This window comes from Mustelus asterias, chromosome X (genome assembly GCF_964213995.1).
Source record: "Mustelus asterias chromosome X, sMusAst1.hap1.1, whole genome shotgun sequence".
NCBI classification, from domain to species: Eukaryota; Metazoa; Chordata; class Chondrichthyes; order Carcharhiniformes; family Triakidae; genus Mustelus; species Mustelus asterias.
Window position 1 is genome coordinate 6,244,573 of NC_135834.1, and position 26,716 is coordinate 6,271,288.

Genomic DNA, 26,716 nt, shown 5'->3' on the forward strand with positions numbered 1-26,716 from the left:
GCATTTGAGTGACTTGATCACTCCAACAACAAAAAACCTTTCAAACTTGGGATGTGTGCGGACACATGTGTGACCACGGTGCACTGTGCCACCAATATTTAAGCACAATATCAATAAAGGCTTGGCCACCATGTCTGACAGTTGAACGAGGCAACTGGCTTGAGCAGAACCAAGAGGAAATCCCACCCAAACAGACCTGTTTATCTTGGCACTCAAGAGATGTGACTTAGGTCAGGTTTTGCAGAGAGAACATTAAGGGCAGTTGTTTCACCAGCAACTCAAAGCACTGTCTCAACAACACACACAACCCGTTAAAAAAAACATGCTGCCCATCACATTTTGCCCACCCTTAAGGAATCTAAGAAAAGGACTAACATCGAGGCAACTTGGGCAGCACAGTGGTTAGCACTGCTGCTTCACTTAGCCAAGGACCCGGGTTCAACTCCTGGCTTGGGTGACTCCCCCGTGTTTGTGTGGGTTTCCTCCGGGTGCTCTGGTTTCCTCCCACAGTCCAAAAGACGTGTGGGTTAGGTGGATTGACCATGCTAAATTGCCCCTTAGTGTCCAAAGATGTGCAGGTTAGGTGGATTGGCCGTGCTAAATTGCCCCTTAGTGTCCAAAGATGTGCAGGTTAGGTGGATTGGCCATGCTAAATTGCCCCTTAGTGTCCAAAGATGTGCAGGTTAGGTGGATTGGCCATGCTAAATTGCCCCTTAGTGTCCAAAGATGTGCAGGTTAGGTGGATTGGCCATGCTAAATTGCCCCTTAGTATCCAAAGACGTGTAGGTTAGGTGGATTGGCCATGCTAAATTGCCCCTTAGTGTCCAAAGATGTGTAGGTTAGGTGGATTGGCCATGCTAAATTGCCCCTTAGTGTCCAAAGATGTGTAGGTCAGGTGGATTGGCCATGCTAAATTGCCCCTTAGTGTCCAAAGATGTGCAGGTTAGGTGGATTGGCCATGCTAAATTGCCTCTTAGTGTCCAAAGATGTGCTGGTTAGGTTGATTGGCCATGCTAAATTGCCCCTTAGTGTCCAAAGATGTGTAGGTCAGGTGGATTGGCCATGATAAATTGCCCCATAGTGTCCAAAGATGTGCAGGTCAGGTGGATTGGCCATGGTAAATGGTCCCTCACTGTACCCGAACAGGTGTGTGGCAACCAGGGGATTTTCACAGGAACTTCATTGCAGTGTTAATGTAAGCCTTACTTGTGACACTAATAAATAAACTTTAAATCTTTCGATCATCTGAAAGATCAGAGAGGACATGAGTTTTGAAGACAACTAACACATCTAAGCTGGCCCAGGATGCATTGCTGCCCTTTACCTGTGATGATGTCTTCAATGGTCCCATCTTTCCCTTCATACACCGGTCGGTGATCTTTGACCTGCCTTCTCCGCAACTCAGCGATAAGCTCCTGTTGTTGCCGCTTGCTCCGGTGACCGGGGGACTGGACAAACAAAACACGCCTTTGGTGAGGACGGGCAGGGGTAGGGAACCCAAAGAAACAACCAGGCTCATTCACTATTTTGCCAGCTGATGCCCAAAACCCAACAGCAGTGCCCGTCGACAGTGGACCAGGGCAGCAAATTGTACGATATGAAATCTGGTATGTGAACACCAGAGAACTAGTCAACTGCGATCACTTCAAAATCTATATTTGCATGAAGCTAAATTTGTACCCTCTACAGGGCAATATATTTCCCTCAATTTTTAAATCATATATATTCATTTATGAGACATGGGCATCGCTGGCTGGTCAGCATTTATTGCCCATCCCTAATTGCCCCTTCAGAAGGTGGTGGTGAGCCGCCATCTTGAACCGCTGCAGTTCCATGTGGTGTAGGTACACCCACAGTGCTGTTAGGGAGGGAGTTCCAGGATTGCTATTGGACATCAGTCAGTCCATGTGGTGTAGGTACACCCACAGTGCTGTTGGGGAGGGAGTTCCAGGATTGTTAGTGGACATCAGTCAGTCCATGTGGTGTAGGTACACCCACAGTGCTGTTAGGGAGGGAGTTCCAGGATTGTTATTGGACATCAGTCAGTCCATGTGGTGTAGGTACACCCACAGTGCTGTTAGGGAGGGAGCTCCAGGATTGTTATTGGACATCAGTCAGTCCATGTGGTGTAGGTACACCCACAGTGCTGTTAGGGAGGGAGTTCCAGGATTGTTATTGGACATCAGTCAGTCCATGTGGTGTAGGTACACCCACAGTGCTGTTAGGGAGGGAGTTAAAGGATTGTTATTGGACATCAGTCAGTCCATGTGGTGTAGGTACACCCCCACAGTGCTGTTAGGGAGGGAGTTCCAGGATTGTTATTGGACATCGGTCAGTCCATGTGGTGTAGGTACACCCACAGTGCTGTTAGGGAGGGAGTTAAAGGATTGTTATTGGACATCAGTCAATCCATGTGGTGTAGGTACACCCACAGTGCTGTTAGGGAGGGAGTTCCAGAATTGGTATTGGACATCAGTCAGTCCGTGTGGTGTAGGTACACCCACAGTGCTGTTAGGGAGGGAGTTCCAGGATTGTTATTGGACATCAGTCAGTCCATGTGGTGTAGGTACACTCACAGTGCTGTTAGGGAGGGAGTTCCAGGATTGTTATTGGACAGTCAGTCAGTCCATGTGGTGTAGGTACACCCACAGTGCTGTTAGGGAGGGAGTTCCAGGATTGTTATTGGACATCAGTCAGTCCATGTAGTGTAGGTACACCCACAGTGCTGTTAGGGAGGGAGTTCCAGGATTGTTATTGGGCATCAGTCAGTCCATGTAGTGTAGGTACACCCACAGTGCTGTTAGGGAGGGAGTTCCAGGATTGTTATTGGACATCAGTCAATCCATGTGGTGTAGGTACACCCACAGAGATGTTAGGGAGGGAGTTCCAGGATTGTTATTGGACATCAGTCAGTCCATGTGGTGTAGGTACACCCACAGTGCTGTTAGGGAGGGAGTTTCAGGATTGTTATTGGACATCAGTCAATCCATGTGGTGTAGGTACACCCACAGAGATGTTAGGGAGGGAGTTCCAGGATTGTTATTGGACATCAGTCATGTGGTGTAAGTACCTATCTCTCGGAATGTGCTGGAAGTTCCAGGGGACGAAGGCCCCATCTTTTCAATTCCATATCCAAAGGACCAATTTACAGCAGGTGTTGCAAGGCTGCAAAATCCAGCATCACGTGAGTATACTTGCTTTCTGTGCTAAGCCTAGGATGGGTGTTTGTAGGGGTTTGTTTGGTTGGAACAGTATCCTTAGCTGTTAAGGTTTATCCAGTATCATAGTTATTTTTTTCCTTGTTTAGAATCGGTAAAAGTTGTTGCTAATTGTCTTATAATATGTTAACTGTTTCCTGAAATAGAACTGGAACAAAGAACAGTACAGAACGGGAAGAGGCCCTTCGGCCCTCCAAGCCTGCGCCGATCACGCTGTCCTATCCAGACCAACCGCTTGTATCCCTCTATTATCCATCTATCGAGATAAGTCTTGAATGTCACTAATGTATTTGCCTCAACCCCTCACTTGGCAGTGCATTCCAGGCCCCACCACCCTCTGTGTAAAAAGCCTCCCCCGCACATCTCCCCTGAACCTTTCCCCCCTTATCTTGAACTTTTGCCCCCTTGTAATTGTCATTTCTGCCCTGGGAAAAAGCTTCCAACTCTTCACCCTATCCCTACCCCTCATAATTTTATAAACTTCTATCGGGTCACCCCCTCAGCCTCCGTCAATCGGTTCTAACGGGTTGTCCCTTTACTCTGAGGCTGTGCCCTTGGAGATCCCAGTTTCTTCAATCAAATAAACCTTGTTTGATAAAAGCTCCCATTCGCAACATTTCAGAGACATCTGGATGGGTACATGAATAGGGAGGGATACGGCCTGAGTAAGGGCAGCAGGTTTTTTTTTAGTTTAGTTAGGGCATCATGATCGGCAAGGGGTTGGAGGGTTGAAGTTCCTGTGCTGTACTTTGTTCTAGTTCTATTTACGAACACAGTTAACATATAACAAGACAATTCGCAACAACTTTGACCAATTACAAACAAGGGAACAAAAACAATGATACTGTATAAACCTTAACAGCTAAGAATACTGTTCCAACCAAACAAACCCCTACAAACACACCCCAGTCCTCGGCTTAGCACAGAAAGCAAGTATGCCTATGTGATGCTGGATTTTGCTTACCCGTGCCAAAATTCAAAGTGGTCCAGGCTGACTTTGTAAAACACCTTGTAGTTTCTGGCCTGGATTATAACAGTAAGCATTCAGGAGCAAGATGTCCGACTGACTTTCCTTGCTCCCGAGAGCGGAGGTTGAAGCTGGGAGGCTCCCGGCCTCCGTCGCAGATTCTGAAAGGTGTGTGCCGTTCTGCGCCGTCACCTACCTTTGGGTCCTGTTGTAGTTTGGCTTCCTGGGCCAGAATCTTCTCTCGCAGAGCTTGTTCCTGCTTGTTCCGCTGTTCATTTACCTGTTCTGCTTCCTGGAAACATGAGGAGAATTGACGTTCTTTAGCCTTTTGTTTTTTTTCTCCACCGTCTCCACACACCATTCGTTGGCCACTGCCAATGGCATCAGCGGCAAAGGGAAGCAACAATTATTCTATTCCCTTACACTCAACAAGTAATACAATGAATCTCCCCCAATTGAATCTTGTAGCACAGATGGAGGCCACTCAGCCCATCATGCTGGTGCTGGCTCTTGAAAAGTGATATACAATTAATCTTTCTGGTTGTATCACAGCTTGGTATGGCTCCTGTTCCATCCAAGACTGCAAAAAACTACAAAGGGTTGTGAATGTAGCCCACTCCATCACACAAACCAGCCTCCCATCCATTGACTCTGTCTACACTTCCCGCTGCCTTGGGAAAAGCAGCCAGCATAATCAAGGACCCCACGCACCCCGGACATTCTCTCTTCCACATTCTTCCGTCGGGAAAAAGATACAAAAGTCAGAGGTCACGTACCAACCGACTCAAGAACAGCTTCTTCCCTGCTGCTGTCAGACTTTTGAATGGACCTACCTCGCATTAAGTTGATCTTTCTCTACACCCTAGCTAGGACTGTAACACTACATTCTGCACCCTCTCCTTTCCTTCTCCCCATGTACTCTATGAACGGTATGCTTTGTTTGTATAGCGCACAAGAAACAATACTTTTCACTGTATCCCAATACATGTGACAATAATAAATCAAATATTAAGCTGACCTTTCTCTACACCCTAGCTATGACTGTAACACTACATTCTGCACTCTCTCGCTTCCTTCTCTATGAACGGTATGCTTTGTCTGTATAGCGCGCAAGAAACAATACTTTTCACTGTATCCCAATACATGTGACAATAATAAATCAAATCAACTCCCATGCCCTTGGCCCTTTCGCCATAGCCCTACAACAGAGTGGATAGGGAGCAGCTGTTCCCCTTAGTTGAAGGGTCAGTCACGAGGGGACACAGGTTCAAGGTGAGGAGCAGGAGGTTTAGGGGGGGATTTGAGGAAAAACCTTTTTTACCCAGAGGGTGGTGAGGGTCTGGAATGCGCTGCCGGGGAGGGTGGTGGAGGCGGGATGCCTCACATCCTTTAAAAAGTATCTGAATGAGCACTTGGCACATCATAACATTCAGGGCTATGGGCCAAGTGCTGGTAAATGGGATTAGGTGAGGTCAGGTGTTGCTTGTGTGTCGGTGCAGACTCGATGGGCCGAAGGGCCTCTTCTGAACTGTATGATTCAATGATTTTATGAACTTTATTATCTTTGTAGATCCAATTTCCGATTGGATCATATTTCATGACCATATTTGTTCCATTTTGGTTACTGACTCTCCAGCCATCTCCTCCCCATCCATCCCCTCCTTTAGAATGGATGCCTCCATGAAATCTCCTCTTGATTTTTTCTACTCTAAAAGCGAACAATCCCAGCTTCTTCAGCCTCTCCACCGTGGCTGGTACCAGCCTGGTCAACCTCCTCCGCGGCCTTCACGTTCCTTCCTAAAGTGTGCGGTCCAGAATCGGTCACCCTGCTCCCACTTGGGACCTGTTCACTTATACCCAGGCAGCTGGAACCAAAGCCTTGTGTTTGACGATTCGGTGACAGTACATTGGAATGCCAACATGCTGCATCAAGCACAGCACGGTGGCACAGTGGTTAGCACTGCTGCCCCACAGCGCCTGGGACCCAGGTTCGATTCCTGCCTCGGGTCACTGTCTGTGTGGAATTTGCACATTCTCCCCATGTCTGCGTGGGTTTCTTCCGGGTGCACCAATTTCCTCCCACAGTCCAAAGACGTGCAGATTAGGTGGATTGGCTACGCTAAATTTCCCCTGAGTGTCCAAAGATATGTAGGTTAGGTGGATTGGCCATGCTAAATTGCCCCTTAGTGTCCAAAGATGTGTAGGTTAGGTGGATTGGCCATGCTAAATTTCCCCTTAGTGTCCAAAGATGTGCAGGTTAGGTGGATTGGCCATGCTAAATTGCCCCTTAGTGTCCAAAGATGTGCAGGTTAGGTGGATTGGCCATGCTAAATTTCCCCTTAGTGTCCAAAGATGTGCAGGTTAGGTGGATTGGCCATGCTAAATTGCCCCTTAGTGTCCAAAGATATGTAGGTTAGGTGGATTGGCCATGGGAAATGCATGGAGTTACGTGGATAGGGCAGAGGGGATGGCCAAGGTAAGATACTCTTTCGGAGAGTTGGTGCAGACTCGATGGGCTGAATGGCCTCTTTCTGGAAGAATTCTATGGTTGGAAATGAGTTAAATGACTGGTGTTGGATGCTACAATCAAACTTGGTTGAGACCACACCTGGAAGTAGCGCGTACAGTTTTGCCAAGCTAAATTGTCCCTTAGTGTCCAAAGATGTGCAGGTTAGGTGGATTGGCCATGCTAAATTGTCCCTTAGTGTCCAAAGATGTGTAGGTTAGGTGGATTGGCCTTGGTCAATTGGCCCAACAGATCTGTACCAGTGTTTAGGGCTCCATACAATCCCCCTCCCACCTCCCTCCCCATCTCAGTCTGTTAGTGTACCCTTTATCCCTTTTGTCTTCGTGCTTGCATCTAATTTCCCCTTCAAGCTCGCCGCCTCAGTCATTTCCTGTGGGTAGCCCGTTGCACATTTTCACCAATCTCTTGGCAAAACACTTCCTTCTGAGTTGCGAGTCTTTTCATCGCTTTCTTTCCCTCAGTGTAAACATGCGATGATTTAGTGGTTGAAGTTGGGCCTGTGCTGACTGCGACCCCATATTTATTTCAGCCGAATGAAGCTCCTTATTTGGTAATGATTCGGAGCACAGAGCGGGGGAAACAAGAACTGACCGAAAATTCATCCCTCCTTCACCTCCGAGTCAATTGGAGCAGCAGCTGTGTTTACTGAAGGAAGGGGGCTTCCATTCTTTCTGTATTTCAACTGGGAAAGGGCATATATTGCACCCCTGTCAAAAACTAAATGCCAGCGTTTTTGATTCCTTGATTCACTGATGGAGTGCAAAATGGCACTTTTAAACTCTCAGACTAAGCAGCCCAGACTGGAATCCCCTCACTTCCATTTCCATGTGGCCTAGTCTTTTATTAATGGCCTCACAGACACAAGAGGCCATTCCCCCCCGCTTGGATTTGCATCGCCTTTTTTCATCTGATCATATCCAATCCCGTACCTCGACTCCACTTAGGCACAGTGGCACAGTGGTTAGCACTGCTGCCTCACAGCGCCAGGGACCTGGATTCGATTCCCAGCTTGGGTCACTGTCTGTGTGGAGTCTGCACGTTCTCCCCATGTCTGCGTGGGTTTCCTCCGGGTGCTCCGGTTTCCTCCCACAGTCTGAAAGACGTGCTGGTTAGGGTGCATTGACCCGAACCGGCGCCGGAGTGTGGCAACTAGGGGAATTTCACAGTAACTTCATTGCAGTGTTAATGTAAGCCCTACTTGTGACTAATAAATAAACTTTACAAAAGCAGATGTACTGCTTTTTAAAAATATTTGTTCATGGGACATGGGCGTCGCTGGCTGGGCCAGCATTTATTGCTCATCCCTAGTTGCCCGAGGGCAGTTGAGAGTCAACCACATTGCTGTGGCTCTGGAGTCACATGTAGGCCAGACCGGGTAAGGACGGCAGATTTCCTTCCCTAAAGGACATTAGTGAACCAGATGGGTTTTTCTGACAATGGTTTCATGGTCATTATTAGACTTTGAATTCCAGATTTCTTTTTATTGAATTCAAATTTCACCATCTGCCGTGGTGGGATTCGAACCCAGGTCCCCAGAACATTACCCTGAGTTTCAGGATTACTAGTCCAGCTGTAATACCACTGCGCCATTGCCTCCTTTATAAAGCTGAGGCTGTATAAGGCTCTGGTCAGACCATGTTTGGAATATTGTGAGCAATTTTGCGCCCCGTATCTAAGGAAGGATGTGCTGGCCTTGGAAAGAGTCCAGAGGAGGTTCACAACCCAGGGGCCTGGGTTCGATTCCCGGCTTGGGTCACTGTCTGTGTGGAGTTTGCACATTCTCCTCGTGTCTGCGTGGGTTTCCTCCGGGTGCTCCGGTTTCCTCCCACAGTCCAAAGATGTGCGGGTTAGGTTGATTGGCTATGCTAAAAATTGCCCTTTGTGTCCTGAGATGTGTAGGTTAGAGGAATTAGTGGGAAATATGTAGGGATATGGGGGTAGGGCCTGGGTGGGATTGTGGTCGGTGCAGACTCGATGGGCCGAATGGCCTCTTTCTGTACTGTAGGGTTTCTATGAGCTTGTCGTATGAGGAATGGTTGAGGACTCTGGGTCTGTACTCGATGGAGTTCAGAAGGATATGGGGAGATCTCATCGAAACTACAGAGTACTTAAAGACCTGGATAGAGTGGACGTGGGGAAGATGTTTCCATTAGTCGGAGAGACTCGGATCCGAGGGCACAGCCTCAGAGTAAAGGGACATCCCTTTAGAACTGAGATGAGGAGGAATTTCTTCAGCCAGAGGGTGGTGAATCTGTGGAATTCATTACCACAGAGGAGGCCGGGTCACCGAGTGTCTTTCAGACAGAGATAGATAGGTTCTTGATTGGTCAGGGGATCAAAGGTTATGGGGAACAGGTGGGGGAATGGGGTTGAGGAACTTATCAGCCATGGCGGAGCAGACTCGATGGGCCAAATGGCTTGAGAGGAGGAGAGTTGGGTGGGCGTGAAGAGGGAGGCCAAACACTTACAGTGCGCATGAGTCAACCTTCATAAAACCCACTGAGAATTGAGCACAAGCATTCTAGGAGGAGAATTTCTCTGGCAGTTCTCCCAGTTTCCCAATGTGCTTTAAGCAGATCGCATGGAGAGAGGTGCCACTTCCGATCCCTCCCCCATTTCTAATGGATTGGTGCAAACCTTCCACTGGCAGCACGGTGGCACAGTGGTTAGCACTGCTGCCTCACAGCTCCAGGAACCCAGGTTCGATTCCTGGCTTGGGTCACTGTCTCTGTGGAGTCTGCACGTTCTCCCCATGTCTGCGTGGGTTTCCTCCGGGTGCTCCGGTTTCCTCCCACAGTCCAAAGATCTGCGGGTTAGGTGGATTGGCCGTGCTAAACTGCTCCTTAATGTCTAAAGATGTGTAAATTAGGTGGATTGGCCATGCTAAATTGCCTCTTAGTGTCCAAAGATGTGTAGGTTAGGTGGATTGGCCATGCTAAATTGCCCCTTAGTGTCCAAAGATGTGCAGGTTAGGTGGATTGGCCATGCTAAATTGCCCCTTAGTGTCCAAAGACGTGCTGGTTAGGTGCATTGACCATGCTAAATTGCCCCTTAGTGTCCAAAGACGTGCTGGTTAGGTTGATTGGCCATGCTAAATTGCCCCTCAGTGTCCAAAGACGTGCTGGTTAGGTGCATTGACCATGCTAAATTCTCCCTCAGTTCCTTGAACAGGAGTGTGGTGACTGACGGATTTTCAGAGTAGCTTCATTGCAGTGTTATTGTAAGCCTACTTGCGACACTAATAAATAAACTTAAACTTACAGCAGGAGAACACACCCTGCGCTAAGCCCTAGCCTGGAGGTCGAGCCTTGAATCTTAAATTAAGCATTGACAAAAGGTCGACCACAGCTTTTAAGGGGTTAAGAACGCAGCTCATTGTTAAGTCAAAAGCAAGGGCAGGAGAGAAACATTTTTCTCAATTGGTTTCCTCAGCTATCTCAAGGCCCCGAAAATCGCCATTGTCGCGTACGTTAAGAGACTTTCTGGCTGTTTCACTTTCCGAAAAAGAAATCCTGACTGAAGGTGTTCGACTTAAATTTACATCCAATGCCTTGATTGTTTCGGGAAATAATCCACAGTGTGTCGGCGAGTGGGTGGCCAGTACCAGGTGGCCAAGCAGAGGGCAGGAAATGGGTTGGACAATGCCAGGAAGCGAGCGCATTCATTAACTCCAGCCCTCAGTCGCACAGTGCTCTTTCACAGGTAGCTCCAGGCGGAGAATCACACAAACAGGCCACCCTCCGCAGACGCAATCTAACCAAGCATCAGCCAAGGCATTTTGGACAGCAGACGGCAAGTGACCAGTGGGAGGGTGCGTAGGGATAGTCTGCTGACCCAATCATTCAAACCGACCGCACGGTGGCACAGTGGTTAGCGCTGCTGCCTCTCAGCGCCAGGGACCCGGGTTCGATTCCCAGCTTGGGTCACTGTCTGTGTGGAGTCTGCACATTCTCCCCGTGTCGGCGTGGGTTTCCTCCGGGTGCTCCGGTTTCCTCCCACAGTCCGAAAGACGTGCTGGTTAGGGTGCGTTGGCCGTGCTAAATTCTCCCTTAGTGTACCCGAACAGGAGTGTGGCGAATAGGGGATTTTCACAGTAACTCCATTGCAGTGTTAATATAAGCCTACTTGTAACACTAATAAATAAACTTTAGAAAACTTTGAAGAACCACCATTGTGTCTAATTTTAAAAAATATGTTTGTGGCCTGTAACCGTCACTGGCAAGGCCAGCACTTATTGCCCATCCAAGATAAAAAAGTCTGAGGTCACGTACCAACTGACTCAAGAACAGCTTCTTCCCTGCTGCTGTCAGACTTTTGAATGGACCTACCTCGCACTAAGTTGATCTTTCTCTACACCCTAGCTATGACTGTAACACTACATTCTGCACTCTCTCCTTTCCTTCTCTACGAACGGTATGCTTTGTCTGTATAGCGCGCAAGAAACAATACTTTTCACTGTATCCCAATACATGTGACAATAATAAATCAAATATTAAGCTGATCTTTCTCTACACCCTATCTGTAACTGTAACACGATATTCTGCACCCTCTCCTTTCCTTCTCCCCTATGTACTCTATGAAAGGTATGCTTGGACTGTATAGCACGCAAGAAACAATACTTTTCATTGTATCCCAATAATAAATCAAATCAAACAACAGGGGCCAACTGGGCCAAGCTGCTTTTACCTCATACCTTGCCTTAACTTCACCACATCATGTTAACAGCTACTTGTTAACATGATGTTCGAACCATATCCTCCATATCCCTTTGAAACTACACCAAACAGATGCAAAAGAAAAAAAGCCACAAACAGATCTTACCCTGTAGGATTTGACAAACCGGACAAAGACTGGGAAGAACAGGGATGGAGGCGTTGTCTTGGGATTTTCTCCAAAATACTCAACCGCTTTATTGTACGCTTCCTGTGCAGGGCAGAAAGGAAATTAGGTACAGTCTCATTAACCCTCTCATCTTCACCAGGTTACAGCTACAACAATAGAGCCAGCTGCTTAATGGCAGCCATGTTCTCGCTCGCTGGTAAAGGTTAAAGGTCGGGGGGGGTCAAACAACTAGGCGTGATCGCAACACGCCAAGAATTAATGACTGTTTCTGTGAAGGTAGTTTGCCATTTCTCCCTCTCTCCCACATTCCGAAACGATGTTTACTTAAAAACTTGGCTGCGGGGGGGGGGCGGGGAAAAAAGAGTCCATTGCAATCTGACTTTTTCCCACACACGTCCCATTTTATCCTGGTCTCTTCCCAAACTTCGGAGAAGAACGCGGCACGGCGACACAGCGGTTAGCACTGCTGCCTCACAGCGCCAGGGGCCCGGCTTCAATTCCGGCCTTGGGTCACTGTCTGTGTGGAGTCTGCACGTTCTCCCCGTGTCTGCGTGGGTTTCCTCCGGGTGCTCCGGTTTCCTGCCACAGTCCAAAGATGTGCAGGTTCGATGGATTGGCCATGCTAAATTGCCCTGTAGTGTCAGGGGAAATCGCAGGGTAAATACTTGGGGTTAAGGGATAGGGCCTGGGTTGGATTGTGGTCGGTGCAGACTCGATGGGCCGAATGGCCTCCTTCTGCACTGTAGGGATTCGAAGAAATTCTAGGAATCACCATGAAACCCAGTGTGGAGAACTCACAAGAGCAAGGTACAGTCCCATTTTAACATTTCTTTTGTGTATCCTGTACCCTGGTGTGGTTCAGAAACACAAAACTCAATTTCTGCCTTAACTCTTCGAAAGCAACCACAGAACTTTAACGCCAAAATCATTTCGCATTCTGTCGCAGAGCACCAGGCGGAACTCTGCAATTCTCCTTCAAAATACAGTTCCGAGATCTTTCACATACACCTGAGGGGGCAGACGGTGCCTCAGTTTCATGCTCTACCTAAAAGACATCGTGATGAATTGGAGTCTGAGTTTTAAAAAAATTCATTTGTGGGATCTGGGCGTCGCTGGCTCGGCCAGCATTTACTGTCCATCTCTAATTACCCTCGAGAAGGTGGCGCAGTTACACATTTAAGTGGTTGCATAATAGCTTTAAGAGCAGATCACATGATTTGATGGTGATGTCATTAGGGTGTTGCACAGGCTGCTGTTTGGTTTCAGTTTGTACTTGGTGCAGAGAACATCTCTTTCGTGGGCGGCATGGTGGCACAGTGGTTAACACTGACAGTGCTTCGGACCTGGGTTCAGTCCCCGACTTGTGTCACTGTCTGTGCGGAGTCTGCATGTTCTCCCCGTGTCTGCGTGGGTTTCCTCCGGGTGCTCCGGTTCCCTCCCACACTCCAAAGATGTGTAGGTTAGGGGGATTGGCCATGTTAAATTGCCCCTTAGTGTCCAAAGATGTGTAGGTTAGGTGGATTGGCCGTGCTAAATTGCGCCTTAGTCCATATGGTGTAGGTAGACCCACAGTGCTGTTAGGGAGAGAGTTCCAGGATTGTTATTGGACATCAGTCAGTCCATGTGGTGTAGGTACACCCACAGTGCTGTTAGGGAAGAAGTTCCAGGATTGTTATTGGACATCAGTCAGTTCATGTGGTGTAGGTACACCCACAGTGCTGTCAGGGAGAGAGTTCCAGGATTGTTATTGGACATCAGTCAGTCCATGTGGTGTAGGTACACCCACAGTGCTGTTAGGGAGGGAGTTCCAGGATTGTTATTGGACATCAGTCAGTCCCTGTGGTATATGTACACCCATAGTGCTGTTAGGGAGGGAGTTCCAGGATTGTTATTGGACATCAGTCAGTCCATGTGGTGTAGGTACACCCACAGTGCTGTTAGGGAGGGAGTTCCAGGATTGTTATTGGGCATCAGTCAGTCCATGTGGTGTAGGTACACCCACAGTGCTGTTCGGGAGGGAGTTCCAGGATTGTTATTGGATATCAGTCAGTCCATGTGGTGTAGGTACACCCACAGTGCTGTTAGGGAGGAAGTTCCAGGATTGTTATTGGACATCAGCCAGTCCATGTGGTGTAGGTACACCCACAGTGCTGTTAGGGAGGGAGTTCCAGGATTGTTATTGGACATCAGTCAGTCCATGTGGTGTAGGTACACCCACAGTGCTGTTAGGGAGGGAGTTCCAGGATTGTTATTGGACATCAGTCAGTCCATGTGTTGTAGGTACACCCACAGTGCTGTTAGGGAGGGAGTTCTAGGATTGTTATTGGACATCAGTCAGTCCATGTGGTGTAGGTACACCCACAGTGCTGTTAGGGAGGGAGCTCCAGGATTGTTATTGGACATCAGTCAGTCCATGTGGTGTAGGTACACCCACAGTGCTGTTAGGGAGGGAGTTCCAGGATTGTTATTGGACATCAGTCAGTCCATGTGGTGTAGGTACACCCACAGTGCTGTTATGGAGGGAGTTCCAGGTTTGTTATTGGATATCAGTCAGTCCATGTGGTGTAGGTACACCCACGGTGCTGTTAGGGAGGGAGTTCCAGGATTTTGACCCAGCGACAGTGAAGGAACGGCCGATATATTTCCAAGTCCGGATGGTGAGTGACTTGGAGGGGAACCTCCAGGTGGTGGTGTTCCGATGTGTTCCAGTATTTACAGAATTCATCAGGCGTTGGGGGAACCGGGGGGGGGGGGGAGTGAGGAGGTGGGAGGGAGGAGAGTGGGGGGGAAACAAATCTAATTTGGAGCTCCTGTCATAGCTGACCTGAAAGACCTTGATGTAAAAGGAAACGGGTGAGTGAGAAGCTGGTTTGACACTGAGAGGAATGCTCAGTGATGCGTTCTACTTGCCTGTGCGGTTCGGGAATCTTTCTGAAGCTTTTCCAGCTTCCCTTCATTCTGTGACAGGAAATCCTTCAGCACCACGTTGTGCTCATGCATGCTGCTCTCTCGTTTAACCAGCTCCATGTTGTGGCCCATCTCCTTGACGTCCAAGAGGACATTTTCCAATGACACTGCGAGAGGAAGTGGTGTGGAAAGGTCATGAAGGTACCCGGAAGTGGTCTCCATCAGAGAGCCTTGACGGCAACTGGGACCATCACCAGACGCAAGCAAGAGGCTCACAACTACAAACCTATTCTGCTATTTCCTGCGCGGTCCAGCCAAGGCAGTCAACAGTGTCATAAGATGCCCAAAGTGACTCACCATTCAACTTCTGATATGGAACTATCCAGCAAACTCGGATTTTGTTCCCCTCCAGACAAAGCTTTTGGAGTTTTAAATTGGTTCAAGCTAAAGCAGGGAAATCTGCCATCCACAAGGTGGCGCACAGACTTCCTGAGGGACACATGGCACAAGCAATTATACCTTTGGTTATCTTACAAGTAATTTGCATTTCCGAGCATTTCTTTTCTCGCTCGCCAAATAAAAATCAAATTCAACAAACTCGGGGACAAAGCAAGAAGGGCAGCCCCCCCAGAAAAGGAGGGAACCGCCCGAAACGAAAAACAGCTGAAAGAAAACTTAAAACGTCCAATCAAAAGGCGATTAAAAGGGTCAATAACTCACCCTGTGGTGCCCAACGAGCATGGAAGGCCTTGACGGTGCCCTGGGACACTGCATGTCTCGCTAGGCCCAAGAGCAGCTTCACAAGTAGGTCCTCCTAAAGAGATAGTTAGTCGCACTCCCCACAGCCTACCAAACTCTACTCCTCCTTACTGCCCCTGAAACCACTGGAAGTACTTTCTCCTTCCTAATCTCTCAGGAACTTCCGTGATCGTGAACACTTTTGTCAAATCTCCTCTCACCCATCTCTTCCCTTCAGGAGGAAAATCCCAGTTTCTGCAGCCTCTCCACACTAACTGAAGTCTTTTGCCCCCCGGTACCATCCTAACATCATCGCCTGGCCTTTGCATGGAATAGGACATAGAAACTAGAAGCAGGAGGAGGCCATTCGGCCCTTCGAGCCTATTCCAACATTCATTATGACCATGGCTGATCATCGAATTCAATATCCTGATCCCCCCTTCCCCCCCATATCCCTCGATCCCTTTCGCCCCAAGAGCGATATCTAATTTCTTCTTGAAATCACACAACGTTTTGGCCTCAACTACATTCTGTGGTAGTGAATTCCACACGGTGGCACAGTGGTTGGCACTGCTGCCTCACAGCGCCAGGGACCTGGGTTTGATCCCCGGCTTGGGTCACTGTCTGTGCGGAGTCTGCACGTTCTCCCCGTGTCTGCGTGGGTTTCCTCCGGGCGCTCCGGTTTCCTCCCACAGTCCAAAGATGTGCGGGTTAGGTTGATTGGCCATGCTAAATTGCCTCTTATTGTCAGGGGGATTAGCTAGGGTAAATGCATGGGGATAGGGCCTGGGTGGGATTGTGGTCGGTGCAGACTCGATGGGGCGAATGGCCTCCTTCTGCACTGTAGGGATCCTATGACTCTATGATTCACCAGCCTCTGGGCAAAGAAATTTCTCCTCACCTCCGTCTTTATCTTGAAACTCCGACCCCGAGATCCCCCACCAAGGGGAACATTCTTTCTGAATCTACCCTGTCTAATCCTGTTAGAATTTGATAAGTTTCTATGAGATCCCCTCTCACTCTTCTAAACTCCAGTGAATATAATCCTAACCGACTTAGTCTCTCCTCATATGACAGACCTGCCATCCCAGGAATCAAACTCCACTCAAACAGTCACCCAAGGCCGGAATCGAACCCGTGTCTTTCCATGGATTTCCATGTCTCTTTGTCCTATTCCATGCAAAGGCCAGGCGATGGTGTTTGAATGGTACCAGGGCGGGTAAAGGACTTCAGTTAGTGGGGAGAGCTTAGGTATCTGTCTGAGGTAGGGGGGTTATCCTCCTGAAGGGAAGAGATGGGTGAGAGGAGATTTGACAAAAGTGTTCACGATCACGGAAGTTCCTGAGAGATTAGGAAGGAGAAAGTGCTTCCAGTGGTTTCAGGGGCAGTAAGGAGGAGTAGAGTTTGGTAGGCTGTGGGGAGTGCGACTAATTGTCTCTTTTTTAAGGGTTACCACAGGTACGATATTATTCTAGAAAGGTGATAATTGCTGTACTCCCTCTATAGCAAGGACATCCTTCCTCAGATAAGGACACCAAAACTGCACACAATACATTAAAGCAAATTACTGCCGATGCTGGAATCTGAATCCAAAAGAGAAAATGCTGAAAAATCTCAGCAGGTCTGGCAGCATCTGTGGGAAGAGAATAGAGCCAACGGTGACCCTTTGTCAAGTCTCAGTTCTCCCACAGCTTTGACAAAGGGTCACCTGGACTCGAAACGTCTTCTCTCCTTACAGATGCTGCCACCATACATCCAAGTATCCCCTCACCAACGCCCTGTACATTTGAGTCGAAGCCCATCTCTCCTTCAACGCGACCCGACAGGGGAACCGGGTGGAACGGCGTGGGTGCTGGCACTAACCTGCAGCAGCTTTCTCAATGAAGTGCAGCTCACTCCAGAACGTGGCGATGTTAGAGTACTTCTGTTTGACAACGAGGGCAATATAGTGCAACAAGGTCAGCTTGCGGTCCGTGGATTTGGTATCGGAGAGCTGGACAGACAAGAAACAATCACCGAGAGTCAGTTTGCCTCGTTACTCAGCGGATGGACATTCTGTCATAACTTGCAATCGGGAATAGGGACGGGGAAAACAGAGCAATGGGGAAAGAGAACGGGAAGCGGGATTAATCCGATAGTACGATTCCTCAGCCCCAACCAACTTTTAGAAACAACTGCCACTCTCTGGGCTCACTGGGGCGGCATGGTGGCACCATAAGACATAGGAGCAGAATCATAGAAATCATAGAAACCCTACAGTGCAGAAGGAGGCCATTTGGCCCATCGAGTCTGCACCGACCACAATCCCACCCAGGCCCTACCCCCACATATTTTACCCACTAATCCCTCTAACCTATGCATCTCAGGACTCTAAGGGGCAATTTTTAACCTGGCCAATCAACCTAACCCGCACATCTTTGGACTGTGGGAGGAAACCGGAGCACCCGGAGGAAACCCACGCAGACACGGGGAGAATGTGCAAACTCCACACAGACAGTGACCCGAGCCGGGAATCGAACCCGGGACCCTGGAGCTGTGAAGCAGCAGTGCTAACCACTGTGCTACCGTGCCGCCCACTCGGCCCATCGAGTCTGCTCCGCCATTCAATCATGGCTGATATTTTTCTCATCCCCATTCTCCTGCCTTTTCCCCATAACCCCTGATCCCCTTATTAATCAAGAACCTATCTATCTGTGTCTTAAAGACACTCAATGACCCGGCCTCCTCTGCGGCAAAGAGTTCCACAGATTCACCACTCTCTGGCTGAAGAAATTCCTCCTCATCTCTGTTTTAAAGAGATGACAGTAGTTAGCACTGCTTCCTCACAGTGCCAGGGACCCGGGTTCGATTCCCGGCTTGGGTCACTGTCTGTGTGGAGTCTGCACGTTCTCCCCGTGTCTGCGTGGGTTTCCTTCGGGTGCTCCGGTTTCCTCCCACAGTCCAAAGATGTGCGGGTCAGGTTGATTGGCCGGGCTAAATTGCCCCTTAGTATCAGGGGGATATGTGGAGCTTTGGGAAGCTGGGACTGCTCTCCTTGGAGACAGGAAGGTGGACAGATTTGGTAGAGGTGTTCAAAATCAGGAGGTGGCCTGGACAGAGTGGATGGGAGAGAAATCGTTCCCTTTTGACGGAACCAGAGCACACCAATTTAAGGTAAACTTAAAGCGAAAGAACCAGAGGTGCCTTGAGGGAAAGCTTTTTTACACAGTGAGTGGTTAGGATCTGGAATGTACTGTCTGAGAGTGTGGTGGAGACAGATTCACACAGTGAGTGGTTAGGATCTGGAATGTACTGTCTGAGAGTGTGGTGGAGACAGATTCACACAGCGAGTGGTTAGGATCTGGAATGTACTGTCTGAGAGTGTGGTGGAGACAGATTCACACAGCGAGTGGTTAGGATCTGGAATGTACTGTCTGAGAGTGTGGTGGAGACAGATTCACACAGTGAGTGGTTAGGATCTGGAATGTACTGTCTGAGAGTGTGGTGGAGACAGATTCACACAGCGAGTGGTTAGGATCTGGAATGCACTGTCTGAGAGTGTGGTGGAGACAGATTCACACAGCGAGTGGTTAGGATCTGGAATGCACTGTCTGAGAGTGTGGTGGAGACAGATTCACACAGTGAGTGGTTAGGATCTGGAATGTACTGTCTGAGAGTGTGGTGGAGAGAGATTCACACAGCGAGTGGTTAGGATCTGGAATGTACTGTCTGAGAGTGTGGTGGAGACAGATTCACACAGCGAGTGGTTAGGATCTGGAATGCACTGTCTGAGAGTGTGGTGGAGACAGATTCACACAGTGAGTGGTTAGGATCTGGAATGCACTGTCTGAGAGTGTGGTGGAGGCAGATTCACACAGCGAGTGGTTAGGATCTGGAATGCAGCTCACTCCAGAACGTGGCGATGTTAGAGTACTTCTGTTTGACAACGAGGGCAATATAGTGCAACAAGGTCAGCTTGCGGTCCGTGGATTTGGTATCGGAGAGCTGGACAGACAAGAAACAATCACCGAGAGTCAGTTTGCCTCGTTACTCAGCGGATGGACATTCTGTCATAACTTGCAATCGGGAATAGGGACGGGGAAAACAGAGCAATGGGGAAAGAGAACGGGAAGCGGGATTAATCCGATAGTACGATTCCTCAGCCCCAACCAACTTTTAGAAACAACTGCCACTCTCTGGGCTCACTGGGGCGGCATGGTGGCACCATAAGACATAGGAGCAGAATCATAGAAATCATAGAAACCCTACAGTGCAGAAGGAGGCCATTTGGCCCATCGAGTCTGCACCGACCACAATCCCACCCAGGCCCTACCCCCACATATTTTACCCACTAATCCCTCTAACCTATGCATCTCAGGACTCTAAGGGGCAATTTTTAACCTGGCCAATCAACCTAACCCGCACATCTTTGGACTGTGGGAGGAAACCGGAGCACCCGGAGGAAACCCACGCAGACACGGGGAGAATGTGCAAACTCCACACAGACAGTGACCCGAGCCGGGAATCGAACCCGGGACCCTGGAGCTGTGAAGCAGCAGTGCTAACCACTGTGCTACCGTGCCGCCCACTCGGCCCATCGAGTCTGCTCCGCCATTCAATCATGGCTGATATTTTTCTCATCCCCATTCTCCTGCCTTTTCCCCATAACCCCTGATCCCCTTATTAATCAAGAACCTATCTATCTGTGTCTTAAAGACACTCAATGACCCGGCCTCCTCTGCGGCAAAGAGTTCCACAGATTCACCACTCTCTGGCTGAAGAAATTCCTCCTCATCTCTGTTTTAAAGAGATGACAGTAGTTAGCACTGCTTCCTCACAGTGCCAGGGACCCGGGTTCGATTCCCGGCTTGGGTCACTGTCTGTGTGGAGTCTGCACGTTCTCCCCGTGTCTGCGTGGGTTTCCTTCGGGTGCTCCGGTTTCCTCCCACAGTCCAAAGATGTGCGGGTCAGGTTGATTGGCCGGGCTAAATTGCCCCTTAGTATCAGGGGGATATGTGGAGCTTTGGGAAGCTGGGACTGCTCTCCTTGGAGACAGGAAGGTGGACAGATTTGGTAGAGGTGTTCAAAATCAGGAGGTGGCCTGGACAGAGTGGATGGGAGAGAAATCGTTCCCTTTTGACGGAACCAGAGCACACCAATTTAAGGTAAACTTAAAGCGAAAGAACCAGAGGTGCCTTGAGGGAAAGCTTTTTTACACAGTGAGTGGTTAGGATCTGGAATGTACTGTCTGAGAGTGTGGTGGAGACAGATTCACACAGTGAGTGGTTAGGATCTGGAATGTACTGTCTGAGAGTGTGGTGGAGACAGATTCACACAGCGAGTGGTTAGGATCTGGAATGTACTGTCTGAGAGTGTGGTGGAGACAGATTCACACAGTGAGTGGTTAGGATCTGGAATGTACTGTCTGAGAGTGTGGTGGAGACAGATTCACACAGCGAGTGGTTAGGATCTGGAATGCACTGTCTGAGAGTGTGGTGGAGACAGATTCACACAGCGAGTGGTTAGGATCTGGAATGCACTGTCTGAGAGTGTGGTGGAGACAGATTCACACAGTGAGTGGTTAGGATCTGGAATGTACTGTCTGAGAGTGTGGTGGAGAGAGATTCACACAGCGAGTGGTTAGGATCTGGAATGTACTGTCTGAGAGTGTGGTGGAGACAGATTCACACAGCGAGTGGTTAGGATCTGGAATGCACTGTCTGAGAGTGTGGTGGAGACAGATTCACACAGTGAGTGGTTAGGATCTGGAATGCACTGTCTGAGAGTGTGGTGGAGGCAGATTCACACAGCGAGTGGTTAGGATCTGGAATGCACTGTCTGAGAGTGTGGTGGAGACAGATTCACACAGCGAGTGGTTAGGATCTGGAATGCACTGTCTGAGAGTGTGGTGGAGACAGATTCACACAGTGAGTGGTTAGGATCTGGAATGTACTGTCTGAGAGTGTGGTGGAGACAGATTCACACAGTGAGTGGTTAGGATCTGGAATGTACTGTCTGAGAGTGTGGTGGAGACAGATTCACACAGCGAGTGGTTAGGATCTGGAATGTACTGTCTGAGAGTGTGGAGGAGACAGATTCACACAGCGAGTGGTTAGGATCTGGAATGCACTGTCTGAGAGTGTGGTGGAGACAGATTCACACAGTGAGTGGTTAGGATCTGGAATGTACTGTCTGAGAGTGTGGTGGAGAGAGATTCACACAGCGAGTGGTTAGGATCTGGAATGTACTGTCTGAGAGTGTGGTGGAGACAGATTCACACAGCGAGTGGTTAGGATCTGGAATGCACTGTCTGAGAGTGTGGTGGAGGCAGATTCACACAGCGAGTGGTTAGGATCTGGAATGCACTGTCTGAGAGTGTGGTGGAGACAGATTCACACAGTGAGTGGTTAGGATCTGGAATGCACTGTCTGAGAGTGTGGTGGAGGCAGATTCACACAGCGAGTGGTTAGGATCTGGAATGCACTGTCTGAGAGTGTGGTGGAGACAGATTCACACAGCGAGTGGTTAGGATCTGGAATGCACTGTCTGAGAGTGTGGTGGAGACAGATTCACACAGTGAGTGGTTAGGATCTGGAATGTACTGTCTGAGAGTGTGGTGGAGACAGATTCACACAGTGAGTGGTTAGGATCTGGAATGTACTGTCTGAGAGTGTGGTGGAGACAGATTCACACAGCGAGTGGTTAGGATCTGGAATGTACTGTCTGAGAGTGTGGAGGAGACAGATTCACACAGCGAGTGGTTAGGATCTGGAATGCACTGTCTGAGAGTGTGGTGGAGACAGATTCACACAGCGAGTGGTTAGGATCTGGAATGTACTGTCTGAGAGTGTGGTGGAGACAGATTCACACAGCGAGTGGTTAGGATCTGGAATGTACTGTCTGAGAGTGTGGTGGAGACAGATTCACACAGCGAGTGGTTAGGATCTGGAATGTACTGTCTGAGAGTGTGGTGGAGACAGATTCACACAGTGAGTGGTTAGGATCTGGAATGCACTGTCTGAGAGTGTGGTGGAGACAGATTCACACAGTGAGTGGTTAGGATCTGGAATGTACTGTCTGAGAGTGTGGTGGAGACAGATTCACACAGCGAGTGGTTAGGATCTGGAATGTACTGTCGGAGAGTGTGGTGGAGACAGATTTAATCAAGGCCTTCAAAAGGAGATTGGACGATTATCTGAAAATAAATGATTTGGAGGGAAAGGGCAGGGGAGTGGGGCTAGCTGAATTGCACTGGAGAGCTAGCACCATGATGATGGGCCAAATGGCCTCCTTCTGAGCTGTAACTGTTCTATCTTCCTTCATAGCTTAGCATTACAGGGCAATTCAGTCTGGGGTGGCGGGGGGGGGGGGGGGGGGGGGGGGCACGGTGGTGTGTGAAAACACATTTGGGATGGACAAATACATTCCTGCTCCTGCAGTCCGAATGGCCTCTTGTGAGAATTACAATCTGAAATGGGACTTCCCAATGCGAGGCACCAACATCCCAGCAGCAACAGGTTGCTAGGGCGATTGCCTCAGGCAACCAACAATGTTGAAAGCTGAACTCTGGTTCCAAGCTTCCCAAATACCAGTTGCTCTTTTCGCAACATAAAACATTCCCTGCATAAGTAACATCCTGCAAGTACAGAAGGACATGAGGTGAATAATTTACAAAGACTGTGGGACACTTAACTCGATTTAAAATCAAGTCCAGCAACTCCCAGATTTCTTGGGCCAATTCTCTTGATTCACTCAACTCTCAAGGTCAGAACCCAGCGATGGGCAACCTAGGCTGGTGAGTGGGCCGCGTGAGTGACCCTCCTCCATCTCAGTGGGCCGCGAGATTGAAATCGGGTTGGTTCACAAACCGTGTCCCCATGAATAAGATTCAATACATTTAATCCACACCGAATATTCCATAACGAGTTGTAAAAATGCTTCATCATTTCTATATTAATGGGACTGTCATCAACTTCCAATGGTAAAAACAAAAGAAATATTGACACTTTGGACACAGAGGGAGCGCACGGTTCTCACACTCAATGTTGTGTGTAATCAGCACACAAAAGATTAAGGAAATTTGGCATGTCCGCTACGATTCTCACCAGTTTTTACAGATGCACCATAGAAAGCATCCTTTCTGGTTGTATCACAGCTTGGTCTGGCTCCTGCTCTGCCCAAGACCGCAAGAAACTACAAAGGGTCGTGAATGAAGCCCAATCTATCACGCAAACCAGCCTCCCATCCATTGACTCTGTCTACACTTCCCGCTGCCTCGGGAAAAGCAGCCAGCATAATTAAGGACCCCACGCACCCCGGACATTCTCTCTTCCACTTTCTTCCATCGGGAAAAATATATAAAAGTCTGAGGTCACGTACCAACCGACTCAAGAACAGCTTCTTCCCTGCTGCCGTCAGACTTCTGAATGGACCGACCTTATATTAGGCTGATCTTTCTTTTCACCTTAGCTCATAGAATCCCTAGAGTGCAGAAGGAGGCCATTCGGCCCATCGAGTCTGCACCGACCACAATCCCACCCAGGCCGCATCCCCATAACCCCACACATTTACCCCGCTCATCCCCCTGTCACTAGCGTCAATTTAGCATGGCCAATCAAACTCACCCGCACATCTTTGGAGTGTGGGAGGAAACCGGAGCACCCGGAGGAAACCCACGGCGGAAACCCACGCAGACACGGGGAGAATGTGCAAATTCCACACAGACAGTGACCCGAGGCCGGAATTGAACCCGGGTCCCTGGCGCTGTGAGGCAGCAGTGCTAACCACTGTGCCACCGCGCCGCCCATGACTATAACACTGTATTCTGCACCATCTCCTTTCCTTCTCCCCTATGTACTCTGTGAACGGTATGCTTTGTCTGTATAGCACGCAAGAAACAACACTTTTCACTGTATCCCAATATGTGTGACAATAATAAATCAAATATTAAGCTGATCTTTCTCTACACCCTAGCTATGACTGTAACACTACATTCTGCACCCACTCCTTTCCTTCTCCCCTATGTACTCTATGAACGGTATGCTTTGTCTGTATAGCACGCAAGAAACAATACTTTTCACTGTATCCAAATACATGTGACAATAATAAACCAAATCAAATCACACCGGTGGGGAAAAAAAAACGACACGGACGGGAATCAGTGGAATGGGGTAACCCAGCGCCTGAGGCAACGGTCAACAAAATGTCTTGTGGGGGACACTCAGATGGGCCGCATGTGGCTCCCTAGGCCCCAGGTTGGGCACTGTTGCCCTGAACATTGGAATACTTAATGAGGTATCAGTGAGGAGTTGTATTGCTTTAATAAATCCTATGGAATTCGTTCTGCTTCAATATACATTCTGGAACACCATTTACAAAAATAAATAAACATTATCTTCATGTTGGGTTGGAACTCCGCAGACTAAGGGCTGATTTGTTTTTGAAAAATATCTCACACAGTCTCGGCTATCAGCTCCTCAAGGACTGAGAGGTCTAAGTTGCGAGCGTACAGTAGGCTTTCTGGCTCCGATAGCTAGTTTCAGAAAAGATTAACCATGCATTTGAACTTGTCTGCACTGAAAAATCTGCTTGGATTCCAGTGGCTGCCAATAAGTGATGACAAGTCGCCAACTGGCAAACGCGAGATTATTTAATCTAAAAAGGCTGTGGCTTCAATCTCAGGGAAAAATAAATCATTTTTGAGAACATTTTACACAGAAACAGATTTCGTTTGGACAAAACAAAAATGCCTCGGTGGTAGAAAATAGGACTGCAAATGCTGAAAGTAAGCGCGCAGGTACAGCAGGCTAAAAAAGGCAAATGGTATGTTGGCTTTCATAGCGAGAGGGTTTGAGTTTAGGAATAGGGATGTTTTGCTGCAATTGTACAGGGCGTTGGTGAGGCCACACCTGGAGTATTGTGTGCAGTTTAGGTGTCCTTATCTGAGGAAGAATGTCCTTGTTATAGAGGGAGTACAGCGAAGGTTTACCAGGCTGATTCCTGGGATGGCAGGTCTGTCATATGAGGAGAGGGCGGCATGGTGGCACAGTGGTTAGCACTGCTGCTTCACAGCTCCAGGGACCTGGGTTTGATTCCCGGCTTGGGTCACTGTCTGTGTGGAGTTTGCACATTCTCCTCGTGTCTGCGTGGGTTTCCTCCGGGTGCTCCGGTTTCCTCCCACACTCCAAAGATGTGCGGGTTTGGTCGATTGGCCAGGCTAAATTGCCCCTTAGTGTCCCGAGATGTGTAGGTTAGAGGAATTAGAGGGTAAATATGTGGGAGTAGGGCCTGGGTGGGATTGTGGTCGGTGCAGACTCGATGGGCCCAATGGCCTCTTTCTGCACTGTAGGGTTTCTGTGATTCTATGAGAGACTAAGTCGGTTAGGATTATATTCACTGGAGTTTAGAAGATCGAGAGGGTGAGCTGTGAGGAGGATGCAGAGATGCTTCAGCGTGATTTGGACAGGCTGAGTGTGTGGGCATCTGCATGGCAGATGCAGTATAATGTGGATAAATGTGAGGTTATCCACTTTGGTAGCAATAATAGGAAGACAGATTATTACCTGAATGGGTGTAAATTGAGAGAGGTGGATACTCAGCGAGACCTTGGAGTCCTCGTGCATCAGTCGCTGAAAGTAAGCGCGCAGGTACAGCAGGCAGTAAAGAAGGCAAATGGTATGTTGGCCTTCATAGCGAGAGGATTTGAGTATAGGGATAGGGATGTTTTGCTGCAATTGTATAGGGCGTTGGTGAGGCCACACCTGGAGTATTGTGTGCAGTTTGGTGTCCTTAACTGAGGAAGGATGTTCTTGCTATAGAGGGAGCGCAGCGAAGGTTTACCAGGCTGATTCCTGGGATGGCAGGTCTGTCATATGAGGAGAGACTAAGTCGGTTAGGATTATATTCACTGGAGTTTAGAAGAGTGAGAGGGGATCTCATAGAAACGTATAAAATTCTAACAGGGTTAGACAGGGTAGATTCAGAAAGAATGTTCCCGATGGTGGGGGAGTCCAGAACTAGGGGGTCATAGTTTGAGGATAAGGGGTAAACTTATAAAATTCTAACAGGGTTAGACAGGGTAGATTCAGAAAGAATGTTCCCGATGGTGGGGGAATCCAGAACTAGGGGTCATAGTTTGAGGATAAGGGGTAAACTTATAGAATTCTAACAGGGTTAGACAGGGTAGATTCAGAAAGAATGTTCCCGATGGTGTCGGGGGGGTGGGCGGGGGGGGGGGGGGGGGGGGGGGAGGGGGGAATGCGGTCCAGAACACGGGGTCATGGTTTGAGGATAAGGGATAAAGCTTTTAGGACTGAGGTGAGGAGAAATTTCTTCACCCAGAGGGTGGTGAATGTGTGGAATTCACTCCCACAGAAAGTAGTTGAGGCCAAAACGTTGTGTGATTTCAGGAAGAAATTAGATATCGCTCTTGGGGCTAAAGGGATCGAGGGATATGGGGGGAAGGGGGGGGATCAGGATATTGAATTTGATGATCAGCCATGATCATAATGAATGGTGGAGCAGGATCGAAGGGCCGAA

General features: G+C 48.7%; 1 protein-coding gene across 1 annotated transcript in view; it reads right to left on the reverse strand.

The window, feature by feature from the left end:
• The window catches only part of LOC144481833 (formin-like protein 3), an 80,777-nt gene that overhangs the window by 11,819 nt on the left and 42,242 nt on the right, over positions 1–26,716 (reverse strand). Inside the window, exons 6-10 of the mRNA XM_078200987.1 lie at positions 17,063–17,192; positions 14,465–14,628; positions 11,534–11,635; positions 4,382–4,477; positions 1,325–1,448 (exon numbers count right to left, since the gene is read on the reverse strand). Coding sequence (XP_078057113.1) covers positions 1,325–1,448; positions 4,382–4,477; positions 11,534–11,635; positions 14,465–14,628; positions 17,063–17,192 — 616 coding nt within the window. The remainder of the gene's footprint in view (positions 1–1,324; positions 1,449–4,381; positions 4,478–11,533; positions 11,636–14,464; positions 14,629–17,062; positions 17,193–26,716) is intronic.